General features: G+C 55.3%; 1 protein-coding gene across 1 annotated transcript; it reads right to left on the bottom strand.

Annotated features, from left to right (window-relative positions):
* Positions 1-817: 817 nt before the first annotated feature.
* On the bottom strand, positions 818-18503 carry VSX2 (visual system homeobox 2). The gene is made up of 5 exons (XM_027120825.1): positions 18134-18503; positions 16748-16832; positions 12768-12891; positions 1979-2159; positions 818-1143 (listed from the first exon to the last, which is right to left on the bottom strand). Exons 1-5 carry the CDS (start codon positions 18501-18503, stop codon positions 818-820), a joined length of 1086 nt encoding a protein of 361 aa, XP_026976626.1.
* Between the last annotated feature and the right edge of the window lie 1752 nt (positions 18504-20255).

The raw sequence follows: 20255 nt of genomic DNA, 5'->3' as shown, positions 1-20255 counted from the left end.
GAGAGGTGCCCCCTGGCTGCAGGGCAGACCCTGGCCTCACTGCAGGTACTGTACACTGCCCCCTGCGGCACTGGCACCTGTGTAGGGAGGAACGGTGGGACCGGCTGGGTGTGGAGCGTGGGTTCCTGAGTCTGACTGTGGAGGGCAGGACTTGAAGGCTGGCCGAGGGGCCCAGGCTGAGACTTTCCAAGTTGAATCTGGAATCTGGGCCCCAGCGCCGGGGGCCGGCAGGGGTTGTGCCTGGGCCTTCAGGGCAGCACATCACCCACACTGAGGAAGGAGCAGGCAGGGGAGCAGAGTTTCGCTGGGGGCTGGGGCGCTCAGGACACCGGCACTGGAGTGCAGGTCCTCCATCCGTGTCGCCGCTGTGGCGGCCAGTGTGTTTGCAGCAGCGGTCTTTGGGTCTGGGCAGAGCACAGTCCACAGGGGGTGTGGCGCTGGGAAGGAGGGCGCTATTGAGCAAGAGAACAGAGAGTAAGAGGTGGATTTGGACACGGAGAGCCGCCAAAGGATTGAGTTGAAAGCAGCTTGAGGGGGTGGTCTGGGGCGGCAAGAAGGCTTCTGAGGCAGGTCTGTTAGTTGGAGGAGGAGGGTGCTGGCCAGGTCAGGACTAGGTAGGGATGTCTCAGCGTGGCCCAAAGCCTCAGCCAGGACTGAGTTGTGCCTGAAGTCCCCTGGGGGTCACAGAGGGCCTGTGGGGTGGGGGAGGGTGGCAGAGAGCAGGCCTGGGCCCCGCCTCTGAGAACACCTCCCAGCACCACAGGCCCCGAGCAGAGCCGAGCAGAGTCCTGGGGCTCTGGTGTCTGCGCGCCCTTGCCTACGCCATGTCCTCGCGCTGCGGCGGACTCAGCTTCTCCGCTGGCCTGTCTTCGTCCGGGGCCTCCTCCCGCTCCGGCTCCTCGCCGTTCCGGGCCAGGCTGTCGGGCCCGGACACAGTCCCCAGCACTTTGGTGCTGTGCTCCTGCGCTCTGGCTCGGAGCGCGGCGATGCTGTTCTCCCTCAGTTCCTCCTGGGACATGGCGGCCGGGGCGTCGGGACCCCGCTCCTCCGGCTCTATCTTGTCGAGCTTGGGCAGGGCCTGACGCTCCGCCTCGGGCTTCCTCCCCGACTCAGCTGCCGCCTCCAGCGACTTTTTGTGCATCCCTAAAAAGAATTGTTGGTATTCGGGTTTAGAAAAGCGCCTGGGAAAGCCATCTTGAACTGAAAACGGCAAAGATAGAGAGAGGCCAGAATTAAGGACGAGCAGAAAGCCTTACTTCATACACCGCAGTCACGCGAGTCCCAGGGGTCGGGGTCGGGGCCGGGGCAGCGGGAGGGGGGCCGGGGATGAGGCTGCGGAGCAGCAGCGGGGCACCAGGTCGGCAGAGGGCTTCTCCCAGCCAAGTCCCTGGGCACCTGGCCCCCGGGAGTCCTGTCTGTCCCTTCCTGAGCACAGCACTTGCTCCCGAGCCCTCCCTTTTGGGATTCCAGATCTCAGAACTCCAAGATAAGCTGGCGCTGCTGTCAGACACAGGTCCAGATGGCAGATGGGGGAGGATGGCAGGTGGAGAGATTTAGGGGGAAGAAGTCCTTTGGGCAAAGCCAGAATGGTGGCCAAAGGGATCTAGAGGTCCCCTCAACCCCCAAGAGGGGCTGTTTCATTCACCACAACCCCAGCTCCAGCCAAGGGAAGAGGAGGATACACACCCTGGGGCAATAGCCATCCCCTGCTCACAGGACAAAAGAACTCACAGGGGGGATCCGTCCAGGATGAGAGTCCTAGGCACCCAGTAGGTGGGTGTGAGGAACAGACACCAAGCCCCGGGCGCAGCCTGCCCTCTGAGCCCCCCAAGGGAGACCGGGAGACTGGCTCTGGAGGGCCTCTCTCCCGCCAGGCGTTGTGGCCAGGCGTCCCTGCTCCAGGGCTCTGTCCCCTCCTCCAGGGAGCCCGCTCCCCTCACCACGGGGGCAGGGCCCCAGGGAGAGTGCAGGCTCTTACCCAGCAGCCACGGGGCGCAGGAGTCCATGATGCCATCCTTGGCGGACTTGAGGATGGACTCCGGCAGGGGGATGGAGTGGCGCACCATGGCCCCGTAGAGGCCGTACTCCGCCATGACGCTGCTCCGGCCCCAGCACTTCTCTCGCTTCCTCCACTTGGCTCTTCGGTTCTGGAACCAGACCTGTAAGTGCAGACGAACAGGTCAGGGGCGTCCTCCACCAGGCAGAGGCCAGGCCCCTACCCCGCTGTGTCTGCCTGGAGTTAAGGGACCCGCCTCTTTGATTGCCAACGGCCCCATTCCCCTGTGACTTCGCTTTCTCCAGCAGGGCATCCTTACTTAAGCTCACCTACCCCGAAGTACCCCTGGGGTTCCTCCAGGCTCAGCGTGTCCAGAATGAGACACAAGTCCTGTGAGAACATGATGGGCAAAATGGTCTTTTTTTTTTTTTTTTAAATCAAAGCAGTTTAAGGTGATGGAGTAGGGACACCTCCTGGACAGGGTCTGGCAGATGGGCAGTTCCCCATGTGGTCCTCAGTTTGCAGCCGAGAAGCCCGACCCTCATAGCTCTCTTGCAAGTGTTCACACCTCCAGCATACAAACAGAATCCCTTTTCTGGCTCGTACAGGACAAAGTCCTTTCCAGTGCCTTTGGTTCAGGGCTCTGTCTCCACCAGAACTGCAGAGGCCAGAGCAGTCCCAGCAGGCGAGGTCAGTGTGGACTCAGGCAGCACAGGCCTTTTCATCCAGGTGTCAGGAAGCCTGGGAACGGCTGCAGAGCAGGGCAGGGGACACTCCCAAGAGGCCTGAGTCAGCCTCCCTTCTCTGCCCTGTCCTGGCCAAGTCCTGCCCTGCCATGCACCCACTGTGCACAATTTTGGACCTAACTCCGAATGACATTTGGGGGAGCTGGGCAACCATCCTTCAGTCAGGGAAGGAAGACAAAATGCTTCTGGTGTGAGGAGCATGTGAAGGTAGGGACCTAGAAGAGTGCGGTAGGGGACACTCTAGGGGATGCTTCTCTGGCCCCAAAGCTGACTGGTGCAGGGTCTGAAAGAGCATGGGGTGGGCTGGGGGTATCTGCAACACTCCAGCCTGGTTTGGGGAGGAGATCCTTGGGTCCCTTTCATGCATGGAGGAGGGGGGAATTTCTTGGTCCCCCCAAGCATTTTTCCTGAGGCTTCCTGCAGCTGACAGGAGGCAGAGCCAGGGACAGCTGCACTGTCCCTCAAGCAGGTGAGAGGCCCGTGGCAGACCGGGGGTCTCTGGAAGGACCCCAGGCCCGCCAGCCCCCTCTGGTCCCCTCACAGCCTCTCCAGGCCCTGACCCCGGCGGCGGCGAGCCACCCAAGCGCCCCGTGATGTGGGGGGATGGGGGGAGGGCAGAGGCGGGTTCGGGGAGAATCTATTAGTTTCCTGGGCGATTTCCATTCCCTCACCTCGGCCAGGTCCCCGCCCTTCCCTCCGGGCCCCCTCCCCCGCCCCCGGCGGCGGCGGTTTCAGCTTTTGATGAAAAATTGCTCCAGCTCTATTCAGGAGGCGGCAAAAGAAGAGTCACCCCCAGGGGCAGCCCTGGGCTGATTGAAAAATAAGTTAATTTCTGTTTGAATCGATGGGCCTCAAGCACTGAAATATCACGGGAAATTAAAGCGGCTGCTCTCTCGGGAGCCGCCGCATTGACCCGCACTAATTAATGCTGGGGAGGCAGAGCGAGCCGCGCCGCAAGCCGCCCCCCCTCCCCGGGGGACCCCAAACGCTTCTCATTTAACTAATTAGACAGGAAAAATTGGGTGTTAATTTGTTTAGGATTTTTTCCCCTCTTCCCCCACGGCAGCTCCCTCCCCGGCCCGCTCCCCACGCGGGGGCGCGGGAAATGAATGCGGGGCTTGCCGGCAGATGGCTGCCCCGGTCACTCTGCAATCTTCTCCGACTTGATTGCTTGATTAGGTCGTTAGCACATTAAAAAAAAAAATTGCTTGCCGTCTGGCGCTGGCGTGATGAGTGGGACGCGCGGCAGCGCCTGGGTAATTTATCTTTTTATACGGCAAAGAATTTGATTTCAATCTGCAGATATATGGGGAGCCTTTGACACCTGTTTAACATCGCGCCGCTGACAGCTTAACCCTTTGCTGCCTCGGCCGCGGGGAGGCCTCGGCGGGGGCTCGGAGTCCGCGCGCCCCTGCGGTTCCCACCGCCGCCGCCAGGTGGCGGAGTGAGCTCCCTGGCAGCTCCCGACAGCTCCGAGTCTGCAGCGGAGCGCGGCCGGCCACATCCAGCAGGGAGCGCCCCGGCCGCACCCACAAGGCGCCCAGAGCCCCGCGGTCACAGACTTCTGCGGGGCTGCTTCCAGACCGCACGGTCCTCGCACACCTTTAAGTTGACCCAAATGTGTGTAACCTGTTTTGGCATTTCTTCATTTGTAAATAACTAGGAAACTCTAAAAATGGGAGAGATGCGGCCTCAGACACCCCGGGCCTCTCAATCCTCACACTGACCCGCGCCCGCGCTGTTAGAAAACGATCTTTCGTCCCTCCCTGGGCGGCGCCGCCTCCGGTGAGCCGCACCGTTGCCACCACCGGGTTTAGCACCTGCCGTCCCTGCTGGAAAGCTGCGGAGCTAATGCAAGGCCTCCCTCTGGTCTAGACCCAAATCGCACTCAGCGAACCTGGCCAAGGAACGGGTTTATGTAATGTGAAGGCTACTAGATGGCTGCGCTCCGTGCACTAAAGAGCGGAAATAGGTGCACCATGCGAGTTCGGGCTAACTCGGCCATCGGCCTGGCCTGGCTCTGCGGTGTGTTTAGATCTCTCCCCTGCGGCCCTGTCTGTCCCGCAGGCCCTCTGCCCTACCCAAAGCCTGAAGTTTGTCTGAGACCTCTGTCCTGCTCTATCTTCCTTCCCGTTAGCACTTGGTCGTCCTCTACAAGTACTCGTCTCAAGCTTTTTTGCACCTAGGAAAAATCTAAAAGGACTAAGCCACAGAAAGGTGTAAGTGACTTCTGGTTTCAACCACCTCACAGAGAAGACAGCAAAGAATGAACCCCTTGGCGATGGAATTCTAAGGTGGAATTCCAAGTCTGACCACAGAGGGTTGGGAAGGCTATCTTTATGAATCTAAGTAAGCCATCTGCCTCCTGGGCAGGAGATGACCTTCCTGCTTGAATACGGTGCATTACAAAACAACAGGACCACAAGCCCTTAACTGGAACCCATTGGGACCAGACTCCAGAATGTTTTGGATTTTAGAAAAAATATGTGATGCATATATTACATGTTATGTAACATCCTGCAGCAGCAGCAGTGGTACCCCATAGTCAAACCAGCTTTGATTTCTGCAGCAAAACATACACATATTCATAAGGGACAAATAAAGAGCACGAGGTCAGATCTGGTTTTTGCCAAGAATGAGTTCTGTTGACAAACTGATGAAAGAAGTGTCTGTTTTCAGTACGGTTTAGAGTCAGGTATTCTGGGGACTTCCCTGGTGGTCCAGTGGTTAAGACTCCAAGCTCCCAATGCAGAGGGCGAGGGTTCGAGCCCTGAGGGGAACTAAGATCCCACATACTGCATGGCACAGCAAAAAAATAAATAAATAAAAATAAATATCATCAGGTATTCTGGAGAAGGGATTGTGGAGTAAACAAAAGAAGAGATGCTCGCTACCACTCCCACTCCCTCCACCCCCCCAAGTGTGGGTGCCTGGAAAGGTGCATTGCCCTGGCTTCCCCAGGATTCCATGAGCTTGAGGGGGGGCAGGGCTCTCAGATGGAAACAGCATCTTTCTTGGAACACTGAAGAAGAGGGTGCAGACTTGGGATTCAGATCATCTCCGGGGCCTGTAAACAGAACCATTTTCCTCAGTCTCCTAATTTGGACAAATGAATAACTGGTCTGCAGATCAGACTTTGCCCACAGATGCTCCAAGGGGAATTGGTGCCAGCTGGTCGCTCAAACCAGGAGTCATCCAGACCCTTGGTTATGGGCTTCTGGAATGCCTGGCTCTTTGAAGACCAGATGCTGCTCCAGTTTATGGAGGAAACCTGGACAGCCAAAACAATTTCTTTGTAGGACAGCTGGCAGGGAAGCTGTGGCATTGGTGCCTTGGAGGCAAGAGGACAAGGAATTAGAATTAACCCTAACCACTCTTCATGTTTGCCTTTCTCTTCCCTTCCTGGAAGCAACCAGCATGTGTGCAGAACTTAAACATTTTCAAGAAGCACTGAAAGCAGCCAGTCCTGAACTGGAATTCCCAACTGTGGCAAAAATTTCTGTGTGATCCTGGGCAAGTTATTTGCTCTCTCTCAGTCTCTGTCCCTTCAAGCATAAAAGAAGAATATCAAAAAAAAAAAAAAAAAGAATACCTACTTTTTCAGGGATTAATGAAAGTGCCTAAAATCAGTGTTTGTCACACAGAAGGTGCTCAATAAAAGCTACTTATTATTATTTCAGTGGAGGCACAGAAAGTCAGTGGGAGTCTGTGCAGGGGTCAGGTTAATCAGGGGCATTACCTGCCCTCCTGGCCCTCTCCACGTGCTCTGCAGCAAGGCTGGACTGACAAATAATAATAATAACAACAGTAACAACTCCAGGAGGTGTGATGGGGGTACAGAGCTAACCTTCAGGCTGTAAGATTTTAATGCAGATAGCCTCGAGTTTCCCCTCTAGGGGCCAAACAGATGCCCCTGCAACTCTCCCGCGTTTCTAATGTTTCCCAGACCCTTGAGGCTCAAATGCAAGAGACCACCCATGCAGCTGGCTATGCTCAGGAGCTAGAAGACCTAGGTTGGAGACCCCTGCTCTATCTCCAACTGCCTTTGTGACTTTGGGTGCATTTCTTAACCTTTCTGAGCTTCCGATTCTTCTTCTGCCCTATGGTACCACTTCCTTGCAGGTTTGTTGTTAAAAATTCAACAGAATAGTGCATGGGAAATGCCTGGCATGTTGTAAGAACTGAAAAATGTTGGCTTGATGCTGGGCGAATTCTGGGGACAAATGTGCTACGAGATGAGGATTTGCTTTCAAGCAAATATGCTCAGTGACACTTTTCCCATAAAGCCGGGTCCTCCCATCTCCCACCTTTGACATGTCTTTTCAGCATTTAGGCCTTTCCTGCGTGGTCTCTTGGTTCTGGCAAGCCCACAATACTCCTCCAATCTCTCTACTTTCCTGACTGCGTACTTTCTGGAAGACACTGCTCCACTCTCAAGGAAGTCGGGTCCGCAACTCTTCAGGAGAGCCTGCGTCCAGGCCCCAGCAAGGACCAGAGCCCTGCCTTCCACTTCAGGGCCTCCAAGTGCCTGAGAAGCGGCCTACAAGGGACATCAAGGGTCACCAACTTGGTAGTCCCAGGGAAAGGAGAGGGGGAAGATCTTCTACCTCGGGAAAGAGCCTGGGTTTCCTGGTGCGCTTCCCCTCACAGGTGGTGCCCAGTAGCACTCAGAGAGCCCAGGTAGGAGGCCTCTGGCTGTCGACACCTGGCAGAGAGGGTCCCAAGAGCTTGTGCCTCCAAGGATGGACTGGACCCAGGAAAGGGCTTCTCGCCAAATGGATGCTCTTCGGCCACAGGGCACCCATCGAGCCGGCAGGCAACACTGTCAGCTGTCTCTCTCCCTTTGTGGGTAACCAGGGCTTCTCTTGCATTCACGAGTTCCCAGCCTTGTATCCCCACAGGACTATGTGCCCAGGCCTCCTTCCCTCTGCAGTCCCTCCAGGATAGCCCCACTAAAGGAGACATCCTGCATGATAGATGCTCTGCACCTCTGGCCCCTTGACTACCCCAGGCCCTGCCCTCCAGTCTTGCCCCAGGCTATCGGGCCCGGCTTTTTTGGCCATGTGGCACTTGCCATCATAGTCACTTAGATTCTCTTCTCTCCTCTGACTGGAAGCTGATTAATATGGGCTCATTGCTGGCGTGATTTAACGACCTCACACTCCACATCCACTCAGCACTTCTGACAGCATATTTCAGCACACCCTTTCCAGTCCCAGCTTCAGGCCCAGAAAAGCCTGGCCTTGCTGTAGCCTCTGATGTCCACTAGGGGGCAGCTCTGCCCATGTTTCCTGGCAGCCTCATGCAGCATCCTTCCCTGAACCTCTGGACAGGTCATCCCACCAGGTTACCCAGTACTCCACTTTCTTCCACTCATATTAACCCACTTGAAACACTGAAACTCTTTTCCTGAGCCTCTGACCCAGCTTTTTTTTTTTTTTTTTTTTTGCGGTACGCAGGCCTCTCACTGTTGTGGCCTCTCCCGTTGCGGAGCACAGGCTCCGGACGCGCAGGCTCAGCAGCCATGGCTCACGGGCCCAGCCGCTCCGCGGCATGTGGGATCTTCCCGGACCGGGGCACGAACCCCTGTCCCCTGCATCAGCAGGCAGACTCTCAACCACTGCGCCACCAGGGAAGCCCTTGACCCAGCATTTTTACACTGGCTACACACAATCACCTGGAGAGCTTTAAAAACGTACAGGCTCCACATCAAACCAAACCTAGCATTGCTAGGTGTGGGGGGCTGGCACGGGTAATTTTAAAAAGCTGCCCTGTGATCTCATAAACGTCCCGGGCTGAGACACACGGAAACCCTTTCCCATCCAGGCAGCTATCTTCTTACTTCTGGAATATAATCCCCTAAAACTTTGTTCCCTACCCTTGGGAGGGGACCACTTTAAAAGAGGCAGAATGGAACAGTGCTAGTCAGAGAATCCAAATATCATCCTTCCAAACACACCAGGCTGCTAAGAGTGGAGGTGAGATGTCTCTGTCCACTTTGTGCCTCCATATCTCTGCAATGGAGGCATTTTAAATAAATACAACTCTTGTCAGAAAAAAATACAGTAAACATAAGTGAATAGCTTAATATTCTCCTGTCTTACAACTCTGAGAATGAGTGACCACACAGAGGAAATAAAGTCAATCTGGAAATCCATTTCCTCTTCCCCAGGGCTGACATCGGCAGGGGCTTCCAGAATGCCATATCCTAGCATTTCTCAGAGACACAGAAAGGACTTCATGTCTGAGTCTGATATGAAGACTGGAAATCTCTTCTTCCCCCAGCAATGCACCTTATCCCTTCACACTCCAACCCAGAGAGATATAGAGGGAGGAAGTGCTTGCCCTCAAAGCACAAAGGCAGAGGGAATCGCCACTACTGAGGGGGCTGGTCCCTCATCACTGCAATTTGCATTAATTATTCCAGTTTCTGTAGATGGGTGCTCCAGTTTCCCTCATTTGCTCTCCTGAGATAGTACTTGAGTACCGGGTTTGAATCCCAGTCCACCACTTACTTCACCTCTCAGCCCTTCAGTTTCCTCATCCAGAAAATGGGGATAAGAATAGCATCTAACTCATCTAGCTTTTGTGAGGATGTAATGAAAAAGGGCATGGAAAGCACTTAATATCTGGGACAATGCTATGCACTAATAATGCCAATAACAATACTTTTGTTAAATTATTTTAGATACTTTTTGTTATTATTCGTTCACAAATGAGTAATCTGAGGCTCAGAGTTTGATTTGCTGGCAGTGAAACAAAGATTAGAAGTAGGTGTGTCTGACTTTTCACATCTACACTGTGTTCTCGTTAGACATTGGACAGTAGGTCTCAGACACATCCAGGGGCTTACTTGGGTTGGCCCAGCAGAAGTGTGTGTCCCAGCTGTCCACCTGGGGCTGTCCCACTCCTCCATGGCAGTCCAGGGACCCAGTGAGAGAGGTGATCCTGAGGAGGCTGCTCTCTGGGAGGGATTCCCCCTTTCCTTTACAGATGGCTTGGCCTCTGCCATGCCTGGTGGGTGTCAGAGCCAGGACTAAGATCTGGGTCCCTGACTGGATATCCAGTCCAATAACCTTTCCATTCCACCTGAGAATGTCTAACTTCAGACTTGGAGCCTCTAATAACTGCCCTTCCCCTTAAGCCTCAACACATAGACAAAGGCCTGAAAGCTGGGGGAGTGGAGGGGACTGGCTCTGAGTGGTAGGGTCCATCCTTAGATGCACTGGTTCCACTAAATCAACATGCTGAGAGGAAATGAGGAGGAAGGGTGGCAGTGTAGTGAAGTAAGTGTTCTGGAGTCTAAAGGGACTCAGGTCTGAACTCTGGGCCTCAGGTTCCCCACCTGTAAAGTGGGAATAGTAATAGTACCTAGTCCATCGGGCGTTCTGAGGATCCTTTGGGAATAGAATACAGAAACTAACACAACATTGTGAAGCAATTATACTCCAATAAAAATTTTTTTTAAAAAAAAGAATATACATAAACTATCTCTGGAAGGAACCAAAGGAAACTGGTAACCCCTGGAGGGACTGCCGGTGGACAGTGGCAAGGGTGACTCACGTTTCACCCTTTTGAACTCATGTACCTGAATTCGCTCATTCAAAGAATAATTTTGTTATGAGTGAGTTTTGGGGGTTTTTAGAACAGTATCTGGTACTCAATAAATATTGGGGGGTTTTTAATAAAGAAGATTTGATACAGGCCTCCCACCTGACATCAAATCATCTCTGTTCCTCCAGCTTCAAGTCAAAGCAAAGGCTTCAAACCCAAGAGGCAGGTGGTGAATGAGTGGGCTTTAGGTGCAGCCTGAAGAGACCTTAGGTGGGTCCCTGTGTCCCCCCACTTACTAGTTGTCTGGCCTCACTTTCCTCAGTTATAAAAGGAGGCTAATGTTCTCTCCCCCACAGGCTGTCGCCAGGATTTAATGAGATCAGAGCTCAAACCAAGTGAGCTGGGCCCATGCCGGACCCACTGGAACACGCCACACACATGGCTCATGACACCTGCAGCTGCCACTGTCATCCCCATTTTACAGATGAGCAATGGGAAGCTCGGGCTGGTGAGGTAACTTGTCCACAGTCACTCAGCTGGTAACTGGTGAGGCCAGGACAGTCTGGCTCCAGAGTTGGTGTCCCTAACCACTGCACCACCCTGCCTCTCCTGTGCATGTCCCATAGTTAGAGCACTGGGCACATGAGAACTGCTCTGTGGGATAGAGCTGTGACTGCCACCGATAGATGTTAAGACCTTTCCCAGGCCACTTGGTAAAACGCTTGGGGGCACGGCTATTTGACAACTCACAAACACCTTCCGGGGGCATCATTTAGCCAAAGAACCAGGCGGTGCTGCAAGAGCTGGAGAGATCCTTGCCTTGGTTCTCCCATAACCGCAAATTCCACAGCCAGTCCTCACAATCCAGGGAATCAATGTACTCCACACTCTTGGCTCATCCATGCTGGTTCTGGTGGCTTCAGACACCACCCTGTAGACAACGCCCCAGGCGATTTTAAAAAGCCTAGAGTCTGCGGGCTGGGCATCTGCAGCAATGCAGTGACAGCCGACGGCAAGGGCGAGCTTCCCCAGATCTTTCAGACACTCCCACCCACCACCACCACCACAGCCAAAGGGATTTCAGGACGAGCCACCGCAAGGCACAGGCTGTTCTTTCCTACTGGTCAGTAGCGCAAATGTGGGACCAACCAACGGGGAAATCGGGGAGTCTCACCCCACCCCCGCTGCTCGTCATGACCACACACACACACACACACACACGCACACGCACACGCACACACAAGATCCAGAAGCAACACCCAGCCTGTTCCCACTGGAACTCAGCTGGGGGGTATGATGGATCCAGGCCACCATGGATAATACGCCAAACAGATAATCTGCTTATGAATAATTGAGCTTATTGTTAGTGTCACTGTCTAAAGCCATTGGCTGAAATTCCCCATAGACTTCCAGTGGAGAGGCAGGCTCTTCTGGAAAAGGAGCTCACGCCTCATTTCCCATTCTCTGGTTCTCCAGTGAGGGAGCGCAAGGAACCTACACACCTTATTCGGTTCCTCTGGACTTGTCCCCTACCCGCCCCAACTCACATCACACGTGGAGACACAAAGGAGGAGGAGATTCGGAGCAGACGGGGTTTCAGGAAGTCGGGACCCTTTCTGCCCTTTTCCAGCCTGGGCCGTCAACTACTCCGGGCCACTCAGGTGTCCCGATAGGAGCAACTTTGATTAAAGGTCTTGATCCAACTAAGGCAACCCCAAAGCTTCTGGAAGTGTTCCTCCAACCGCATCACTTCTTCCTGCTCTTAGAGGCCCTGTCTGGAGAATCATCAGATTTCATCTCCTCCCGAAGAAATGATTAAGCAGCCCACTCCTGCCCAGCTAGGGGCGTCCTGGACTTGGGAGGATCCTGACACTGATGAAAGGAGGCTGGGCACCCAGCAGAGCTGAGGACAGCCCAGTCCAGGTCAGGGCTGGTTCCGCCACAAAACTCTCCAGTGACGGGGAGGGGCTTAATGAGCACATCATGGGCCAGATCTGGGAGAAGTCAAGGAGCAGCAGCCCTGGGCAGGGCCAGCTGTTGGGTTGTGAGGAGGCAGGAGGCTCAGGTAGATGGAGGTGGTGGGGAGTAGATAGGAAAGGAGGGGGCAACCTCTTCCTCAAGGGAAAGCAGTGGAAGGAAGGGAGACAGATGCTCCCCCACCCCCAGGCACCCAGAGAGGCCTGGGGCCACCTCCAGGCACATGGTTTGTCTCACATACTCCTCAGGAAGCCCACAGTGCAGCAGCAGGCCTCGCCTCCTCCGCTAAGTCTCTTGTTCCCCCAGCAGTGCCCATCTCACATGGTAGGTATTCAGCAAACACCTGCCTGCTTAAATGAACTGCTGTGCATGAGGACGTGATTACAGGCAAGCACACACTCTGCTGCGGGGTGGGAGATGGGTGTCTGGGAGCCTGGGGCAGTCGATGTCCCTGAGGGTAAGGAAAGTGTGAGAGAGGAACTCAGAGCTGTTACCTGTATCCTGTCTTCCGGGAGCTCCGTTTTCATAGCCAACATCTCCCGGGCATAGACGTCTGGGTAGTGGGCCTCATTGAATGCCTTCTCCAGCTCCTCTAGCTGGTAGGAGGTAAAGATTGTCCTGAGGGGAGCAAAAAAAGTCAGTCAGGACCCCAAAAATGGAAAAAGCTGTCCCAGAGAGGACAGAATGGCCCTCCCCCATGGCTCCTGGACAGACCCCAAACCCAGGCTTGGCCAGCACAATCGGATGCAACCTCGCTCCCTGCCCGCCCCCCCCATCCTCTAAACTCTTCTTCATTCAAGTCTGAGGGCCCACACTACCCTTCTGGTGGTGGGGAGTATTATTTCAGCCCTCAGTGACATTTTATACTGGGAATTTTCCTGGAAGTGCTTGGGGGGAAAGGGTGTTCAGACACAAATTTTAGAAAACTACAGAAAGCCCCTCTTCTCCCAGGCACAGCGTGGAGGGCTCACCAGGTGAGTAAGTGCCTCAGCCTCCTCGGGCCCAGCTTCCTGGGCTCCTCCCACAGACAGGAGGGTTGATCTTTTAAATCGTACTCAGAGTTCAGAGATTCACCAGAAGGTCAAATGCAGCAGCCGCCCCAGCCCCAGCGTCTGTACAGCAGAGAACTAACTGATTCTAGCAGCCGCTCACCCTACCTCAGCACGCCCCACTCTCCTCACCTGCCCAGACCTAAAGGCTCCTTAGAGCCGCCCCACGCAGTCTTGGGGGCAGGGAGATGGGAAAGGGGGTGCTCTGTCCCTTCTTGGGCTCAGAAGTGAAGGGTCACCTCCCCGCCATCCCACACACAGGCTCAGCCACTCACCCAGCGGGAGCCCCATTCAGGGGAGTTTCATTCAGGTCATCCCGAGAGCGCCTTCCCACACACTCCCCCAGCGCCCACAGAGCGGTTCACATTGACCTATTTTGGGTCATAAACTGCTTTAAGAATCCAGTAAAAGCCACATCCTCTCACCCTAGCAAATGGATATGCTCCAGTACACACAATGTTTTACCTCCAATATTAGGGGGTTCATATCTCCCTTTCTTGAATAAATACACTACACACCCACTTACAGACACAAATTCTTTTTTCAGACCAGAATTTCACCAGGTTCTAGGTGACCTTTATCCTGCACCCTCATCAACAAGCTGGGGAGCAGTATAGTCCAGATTTGTTCATAGACTCCACTTGAACAATGGTACCTTCCCTGCTTGAGTCTCCGGGATTTGGACCCTGGAAACAGCATGGGAGGGGGGTGTGTGGTTTAAAATCCCTCGCTGCTGCCCTCGCCTCTCCCAACACAAGGAAAAAGTACAAATGTCAGCCCCGTATACTCCTTGTGCTGGTGTTGGCTTTAACGTCTTGGAGGATGATGGGGGGGGGGGGGGGAGGGGGATGTGTGAGAAAGAAAGATTCTGCTCTTTATAGAAAATGACTGGTTTGATTCTAAAGTGTTTCTCCTATCCTCTTGGGGAGAACAGAATGCTTATGTATACAGAAAGTTAATTCTTCAGAATTTTGAAGATCTGCTGCTTTCTATTCCTCTCCTGCCACTTACCGAAGGGTCCTTGAACAGTCAAAATAAACAATCAAAACATGCAAGTCTTTTTCAAAACTAGGAAAACTGAGGCACACAGCTATTGGGGCGTGGTCAAAGCCAAAGAGGAAAGGGGATGGCAGGTCATTCAGAACCTTTCAAGTGTCAGCCTCGGCTCTCATTAAAAACAAACAAATAACCCAAAACAAAAAAACCAAACAAAACAAAAAAGACAGGAGTTAAGAAAGAAACAAAATGAAACAATGCCTCAAATCCCCCAAACTTCCCCTCGTTCCTGCCTCAGAGCTAATCCACGTGTTTATGCTGATGTGCCCTCCAGGGAGTCTCCCTGCGCCCCGTACAACGTGACCCAAACCCTGCTCCTGGCTTTAGGCAGAACCCCAGACCCTTCAGTTTCCCATTGTAACCAGTCTATCAGAGCTGAGCCTTCCAGGAAAAGGGAAGAGCAAAACCTGAGCGACTCCAAAGGCTGCTGCTCCATTCCCACTCCCCTCTCTAACCCCTGCTAAGCCTCTTGTGTTTCTGGGTGATCGAGAGATGCTTGCCTCTCATCACCATATTCCAGGGTCTCTTACCTGAACTCCCCAAATGAGACAGGCTCAGGAAAACACATTTTTTACTAATTAAAAATTGCAGCAGCCATTCTCCTCTCTCCAATAATCTGTTCCCTTCGTGTACCAGAAATAGCCCGAAACCTAGGGCTGTTGTCCTGTCTCCCTGGGAACCCTCCAAAGCACCCCAATTTTCCCTGGTGGAGAGGGTATCAGGTGAGGATAGAGGGTTAGAAAACTTAAGCATGGACTTTCGGCCGTGGGTCAGTCAGCTCCAAGTGCTGCACAAGGAGATGCCCCCATGCAGAAGCACTGCTCCTGGGGGTGCTTTGTCCGGGGCTCTCCTGGCTGTGGGAATCCCTCCCCCACCTGTATTCGGTCAGCAGCACAGAAGCCGGTCAGCCGGACTCCAGCCTGCCCTCCGGGTCCCTGTCCCTGCTGGAGGTCCCTGTCCAGGCTCCAGAGGCTGACAGGATTACCCCCACCCTGCCACCAGCATGATATGAATGCATCGGAGGTGTTTTAATGAATATTTGCTGGACGGATGAATGTAAAAAATGACCCAGGATCAGGACTAAAAAAACAACGTTTCCATTTACAATAAAACAAGACAAAACAAAACAAAAACAAACAGCCGCCTGAAGGGAACAAACCGAGATCACCAAGAAACCAAGTCAAAGTTCACCCCCATTCAAGCCAGAACCTGTTGGGGCCTGAGAGGTGAGGAAGAACCGTTTTAAAACGTGGGGGTCATTTCCGGGTGTGAAGGAAGAGAGGAACGCAGAAAAGCACCCAGAGAAAGTGTGCAAAGAGGCTGAGAACAAATTGGGGAGAAGAGGATGAGGTGGAGAGCACCCCCGGGGGAAACGTCCACCCAGCGATCGGGAACCCTGCGGGCGCTCCATCCGCACTGGGGCGGAGAGAGATCTGGGAAAACAAAGCTAGGGTAAGCGTAGGGGCAAACAGCACCCGCAGGAAGTCAGGTCGATTTTTGGTTCTCACTCCTTTATTTGTTGAAAACCTCCTCATACATTTGCACAAGGAATTGGTAGCGGCTGCGGAAGGGAATGCGGGTCTGGTGTGGGGAATTACTTTTCAGGATATACCTTTCGGCACCTACTGTATTTTAACTTTGTGCAAGTAATGTCTATTTTTAAAATATTTAAAGAAAATCAAAAACAAAAAAACCCTCGCTCTTTAATCTGTATCCTCCAAGGCAGCCCACTCCACTCCAGAGAGGGCTTGCGGAGTCCTTCAGTGCACACACTCCTCCCTCCGCATTTTACAGACAAGGAAACTGAAGCTTACGGATCACAGAGGAGCAAAAGCCAAAGGAAAATTTGCCATCCATGCGGGTATCACGCTCGAGATTTTGCGAACGGTGGGCGCAGAAAGATAGGGTGTTGGCGGCGCTGACAGGGACGGCGGGAGAGGAATAGGGGCCGGGGCAGAGGGCAGAGGAACAGGCTCCGGCGGGAGGGGAGAGCCGATCTGCCCGCCCGGAGGTGTGCGTGGCTCTCCGAATGTGCCGATGCAGGGCTGGCGCCTGGGGGCCGTCAGCTCCTGTCTGGCTCGGGTTTAGCCCTAGTTGGGGGCTTTCCTTTCTCCTGGAGAAGCAGGAGAAAGCCTGAAACGGTGCCGCTTCCCCGGCGGACGGTCAAAGTCCTCACCCAGCACGGCCGGACGCCAGGGCCCCGGACGGATGTCCCCAAACAATGTCTGGTCTCCCCGTCCTGGCACAGCAGCGGACCTCAGATCTAGAGCCGGTGAAATTCGGGTCCGAGCGACCCTACCCCCGATCAGGGGACGACGGCAGGGTATAGGTGAGCAGGAAGGTGACAGAAAACGCTGCAGGGGCCTTACCTGTGTCGCCGCTTCTTCCGTTTCTTGGTCTGATTTAAAGCCGATTTGGACATTTTTCGGTCGCTGGAGGAAACATCTTCAGAATCTGAAAAGCGGGCGGAGGCACGTGCGGCAGAATGGGGGACGCGCTCCGCAGCACCCGGGCGCGTCAGGCTCCCGAAACCCGCGGGGGCCCCACCCCCGGCGGCCTCCGGGAGCAGCCGGGCCTGCTCCGTCTCCCCGGAGAGCCCTCCGTGAGGTCTACGCCATCCCTAAGCCGCGGCTGTTTCTACCCACGCCGGCGCCGCAATCCCGAGGTCGTGAACACATTCCGTTCTGTTTCGTTCTGAGAAGCAAAGGCCCAGACACGCCTGGGCAGGGACAGCAGGGGGGCGCGACAGCCTCCGCGGGTCGCAGGGCCCCCCGGCGGTGCCCCGGGTTCGGCGCCCTGCCCTGCGCTAGCAGCCGTGGCGCCGGGGTTCGGAAGGTGGCCCGCAGGAGCGGAGCCTGGGCGCGGAGAGCTGGACTCCGGGAAGGGCTGGGGGCTCCCGGGCACAACCCCCTTTCCAGTGCCCGCACCATGCGCCCCCCCTCAGGACTGGAGAGACTGCGACGCACCACTTTTCGTTGCCCCTCCAAATAAAAATTAATTAATTAAACGAGAGCGAAAAATCGGGGAAATCGCAGAGCGCGAACCAGAGCCGGAGGGCCGAGCTGGCGGAGACGTGAGGCCGGGAAAACTGCCCGCGGAGGGCGCGGCAGGGTCGTCCAGGGGTCCCGAGCCCGCGAGGCGCCGGGATCCGAGATATTGTGCCGCTTAGGTGGCATCTCGGATTGCGACCCCTTGGGCCGCCGCCGTGCCCGGGTGGTCTAAGCTCGTGAGGAGAAAATTAAAACCCAGCTGACCAATGCGGGAGGCTTGGAACGGAAGAAAGGAGGAAGGAAAGGACAACTTTGGACACCAGGGCTGGGGCCCGAAGCTGGCACCCGCTTCCCGGGCCGCCAAAGCCCGGAACGGAATCGGGCTCTAGGAGCGCGGGTCCTCCGAGAGGCCGGGGCCGAAGTGGAGCAATGGAAGGAGACCCCCGACTGCCCCACGCGCTCCGACACCCTAAGCCTTGTTTCCAGTGGGGCCCCAATCAGGCGCCGCGGCAGAGCCGGGCCCGACGCGGGGACCGCAGCACAGCTCGGCCGCCGGAAACGCGGAGGCCAAAACCCGGCCGCAGCCGGGAGCATCCTCCGAGCCCCCGCCCCGGGCGCGCCGGCTCCAGGCCCGCTCTGCGACCTCTCGGCCTGGCACGAACTTGTGCACCCGGAGGAGGCCTTGCGGTGCAAGCGAGAGTCGACGGCGTGGGGTTCCCGGCTGTCACCCCAGTCAGGCAGCCACACAGCCTCGCCCTCACCTACCCGAGCTGGCCGTCTGGCTGGTGTCCAGCGGCCCCGACGCTCTGCCCAGCGGCTGCAAGTGGACGCTCTGCGGGTCGGACAGCACTTCCAGGAAGGTGGGCTGTGCATAGAAACCGGGGAGCCCCCCGGGCCCCAGTAGCCCCATACCGCCCACTCCTGCGGGACTGAGCACGGAGCGCGCAGCCAGCAAGTGCCCGGGGGCCAGACCGTCGAGGGGAGCCCGCGGGTGGGAGCTGGGGGGCTCCTTGTTCAAGCCCAGGATCTCCTGGATGCCAAACCCGGTGCACCTGCCCGGGGCACCCCCCGAGGTACTCTTGGCCACTGTCTCGGCTTTGGGCTTGCTCAGCGCTTCCCCGGCTTTCCCCGTCATCTCTCGGCTCTCTGAAGGGGCTGAGGCCGCAGGTCTTTTGCTCCCCCCACCCCCCCGCCGGGCTCCCCGCTTCACGAAGTTGGTCCCAGGTGCCCCCTCCGATGTCTAATGCTCTGGAGCCCCAAGGAGATTCCCTTTTTATCCAACCAGGCGGCAGCCCAAGTGGGGTCAGAGCTGAGCAGCCAATCACCGGGGCCAGGAGCGATTAGGAATTCCAAAAAGCTGGCAGCTCCCGCCGCGGGCAGCACTGAGGGGCCAGGGCGCTGGGGGCCAGGCACCGGGTGGGCTCTGCAGGACGCCCATGGGCAGGGCCCCCAGAGGCTGAGATGAGACAACAAGGTTCAGGGCCGTTCCAGGAGGCTGAGTGGCTGGGGATTCTGGGCAGAGCTGGCTTGGACAGTCCCTGGGGTGGGGTGGAGGGATGGACTGAGGGCAGGTGCTAGAGACTGGGAGTCCTGCTGCCTCCCTCCCATCCTCCCTCCCTCCCTCCCTCAATCCTATACAGGTTTGGCGGGGTCAAAGAAACCCAAATATGGGACCACTCCGAAAAAGGCAGAACGAGGAAGGGGCAAGTGTCCTGGGCAGGGTGTTTGGTGGCAACGGGGAGAAAGAAGGGGATTTGAAGAGGGAGATGGGGTGGGAGAGCTCAAAGCTTGTCTCCCCAGCACAGGATGCAATGCCTAGTTCAGAAGAGCTACTCAATAAATACCCAATGAATGAATGAATGAATAAAGGGGTCAGGAGTAGGGGTTCCTGGAGGGAAAGAAGAGTGGTGGTGACTTCTTTTGGAGAACACCGGTGGACACCTGAACATCTTCCTAGAATAAACATGAAGGGTTGCCAACTTCCATGGAAAGATTTCATTACTCTTCTAACCATTCACTCAACTAATATGTATTGAGCCCTTACTAGCTCTGAGCAAGGAGCTAGGGGTTCCCAGTAAATCAGATAGACAAGTCAGGGGGTCTGCTATACCTCAGAGTTCACTGAACAGACAAATGAAGCGGATGGCATTGTTGAAGTGGAGGGAAGGAGGAGGGAGAAGGGAGGGTGTGAGAGGCAATTAAAAGGTGAGCTTCTGTGCCCATTCGATGGGGATCCCTTGACTAACTCCTGTGTTGGAAGCTGCAGAAGTGCAGCCAGCTGGGCCAGTTGAAAAGTGGTGAGAGGCTGCAGGGAACTGCTCTAGGCAGGCAGGACCCTCACCTGGAGAAACAAGAAAAGCTTAAATTCTAAAGGTGGGCAGTGGAGCTACTGGTTCCTTGCTTTCAGGGAGGATGGCTCCCTTGGGTCCAAGTGTTAAGTGAAGGTGATTCTATACATACACACACACACACACACGTACGTGCACCATGGACCCCGGAGTCCCTGCACTCCACCTCCTCAGCTAATTCTTCTGTGAGCTTTGTGGGACTAAGGACTGTCTATCTACCTTGGCACCTTCCTCTCCACTGTGCCTAGCATAGCATACAGTGGTAGGTTTCTAATAAAGCTGTCTTGACTTGAAGGCACCCTCTGAGGGGAAATAAAGACAGGGTGAGTTGTTTTAGGCAGAGACTGGAAAGCAAGGCTGGGGAGAAATTCCATTCAGAATTTCTGGGCTAGTCAACTGCAACCCCCCAAATAGATTGAAACCCCCTAACTCTCCCAGCCCACTGCCAGGATATCTAGTGCCCTCTGTGGTTGCCGTGAGGCCAAACTGAGAAGTAAGAAGAAACCCTATAGGACATGGAAGCTGAGGCCTTGCCTCAA

This window comes from Aethalodelphis obliquidens, unplaced genomic scaffold, assembly GCF_003676395.1.
Source record: "Aethalodelphis obliquidens isolate GAN/ISIS:26980383/991018 unplaced genomic scaffold, ASM367639v1 scaffold21, whole genome shotgun sequence".
NCBI lineage: Eukaryota > Metazoa > Chordata > Mammalia > Artiodactyla > Delphinidae > Aethalodelphis > Aethalodelphis obliquidens.
This window is presented reverse-complemented; position numbering and strand designations above follow the sequence as displayed.

Bases quoted from the DNA above. Each gene is read 5' to 3' on its own strand.
- VSX2 (XM_027120825.1), bottom strand. From the start codon at position 18,503: ATGACGGGGAAAGCCGGGGAAGCGCTGAGCAAGCCCAAAGCCGAGACA. The intron at 16,833-18,133 runs GTAGGTGAGGGC...CCCGCTTTTCAG, and splicing joins CAGCCAGACGGCCAGCTCGG to ATTCTGAAGATGTTTCCTCC. The intron at 1,144-1,978 runs GTAAGAGCCTGC...AATTCTTTTTAG, and splicing joins CTGCGCCCCGTGGCTGCTGG to GGATGCACAAAAAGTCGCTG.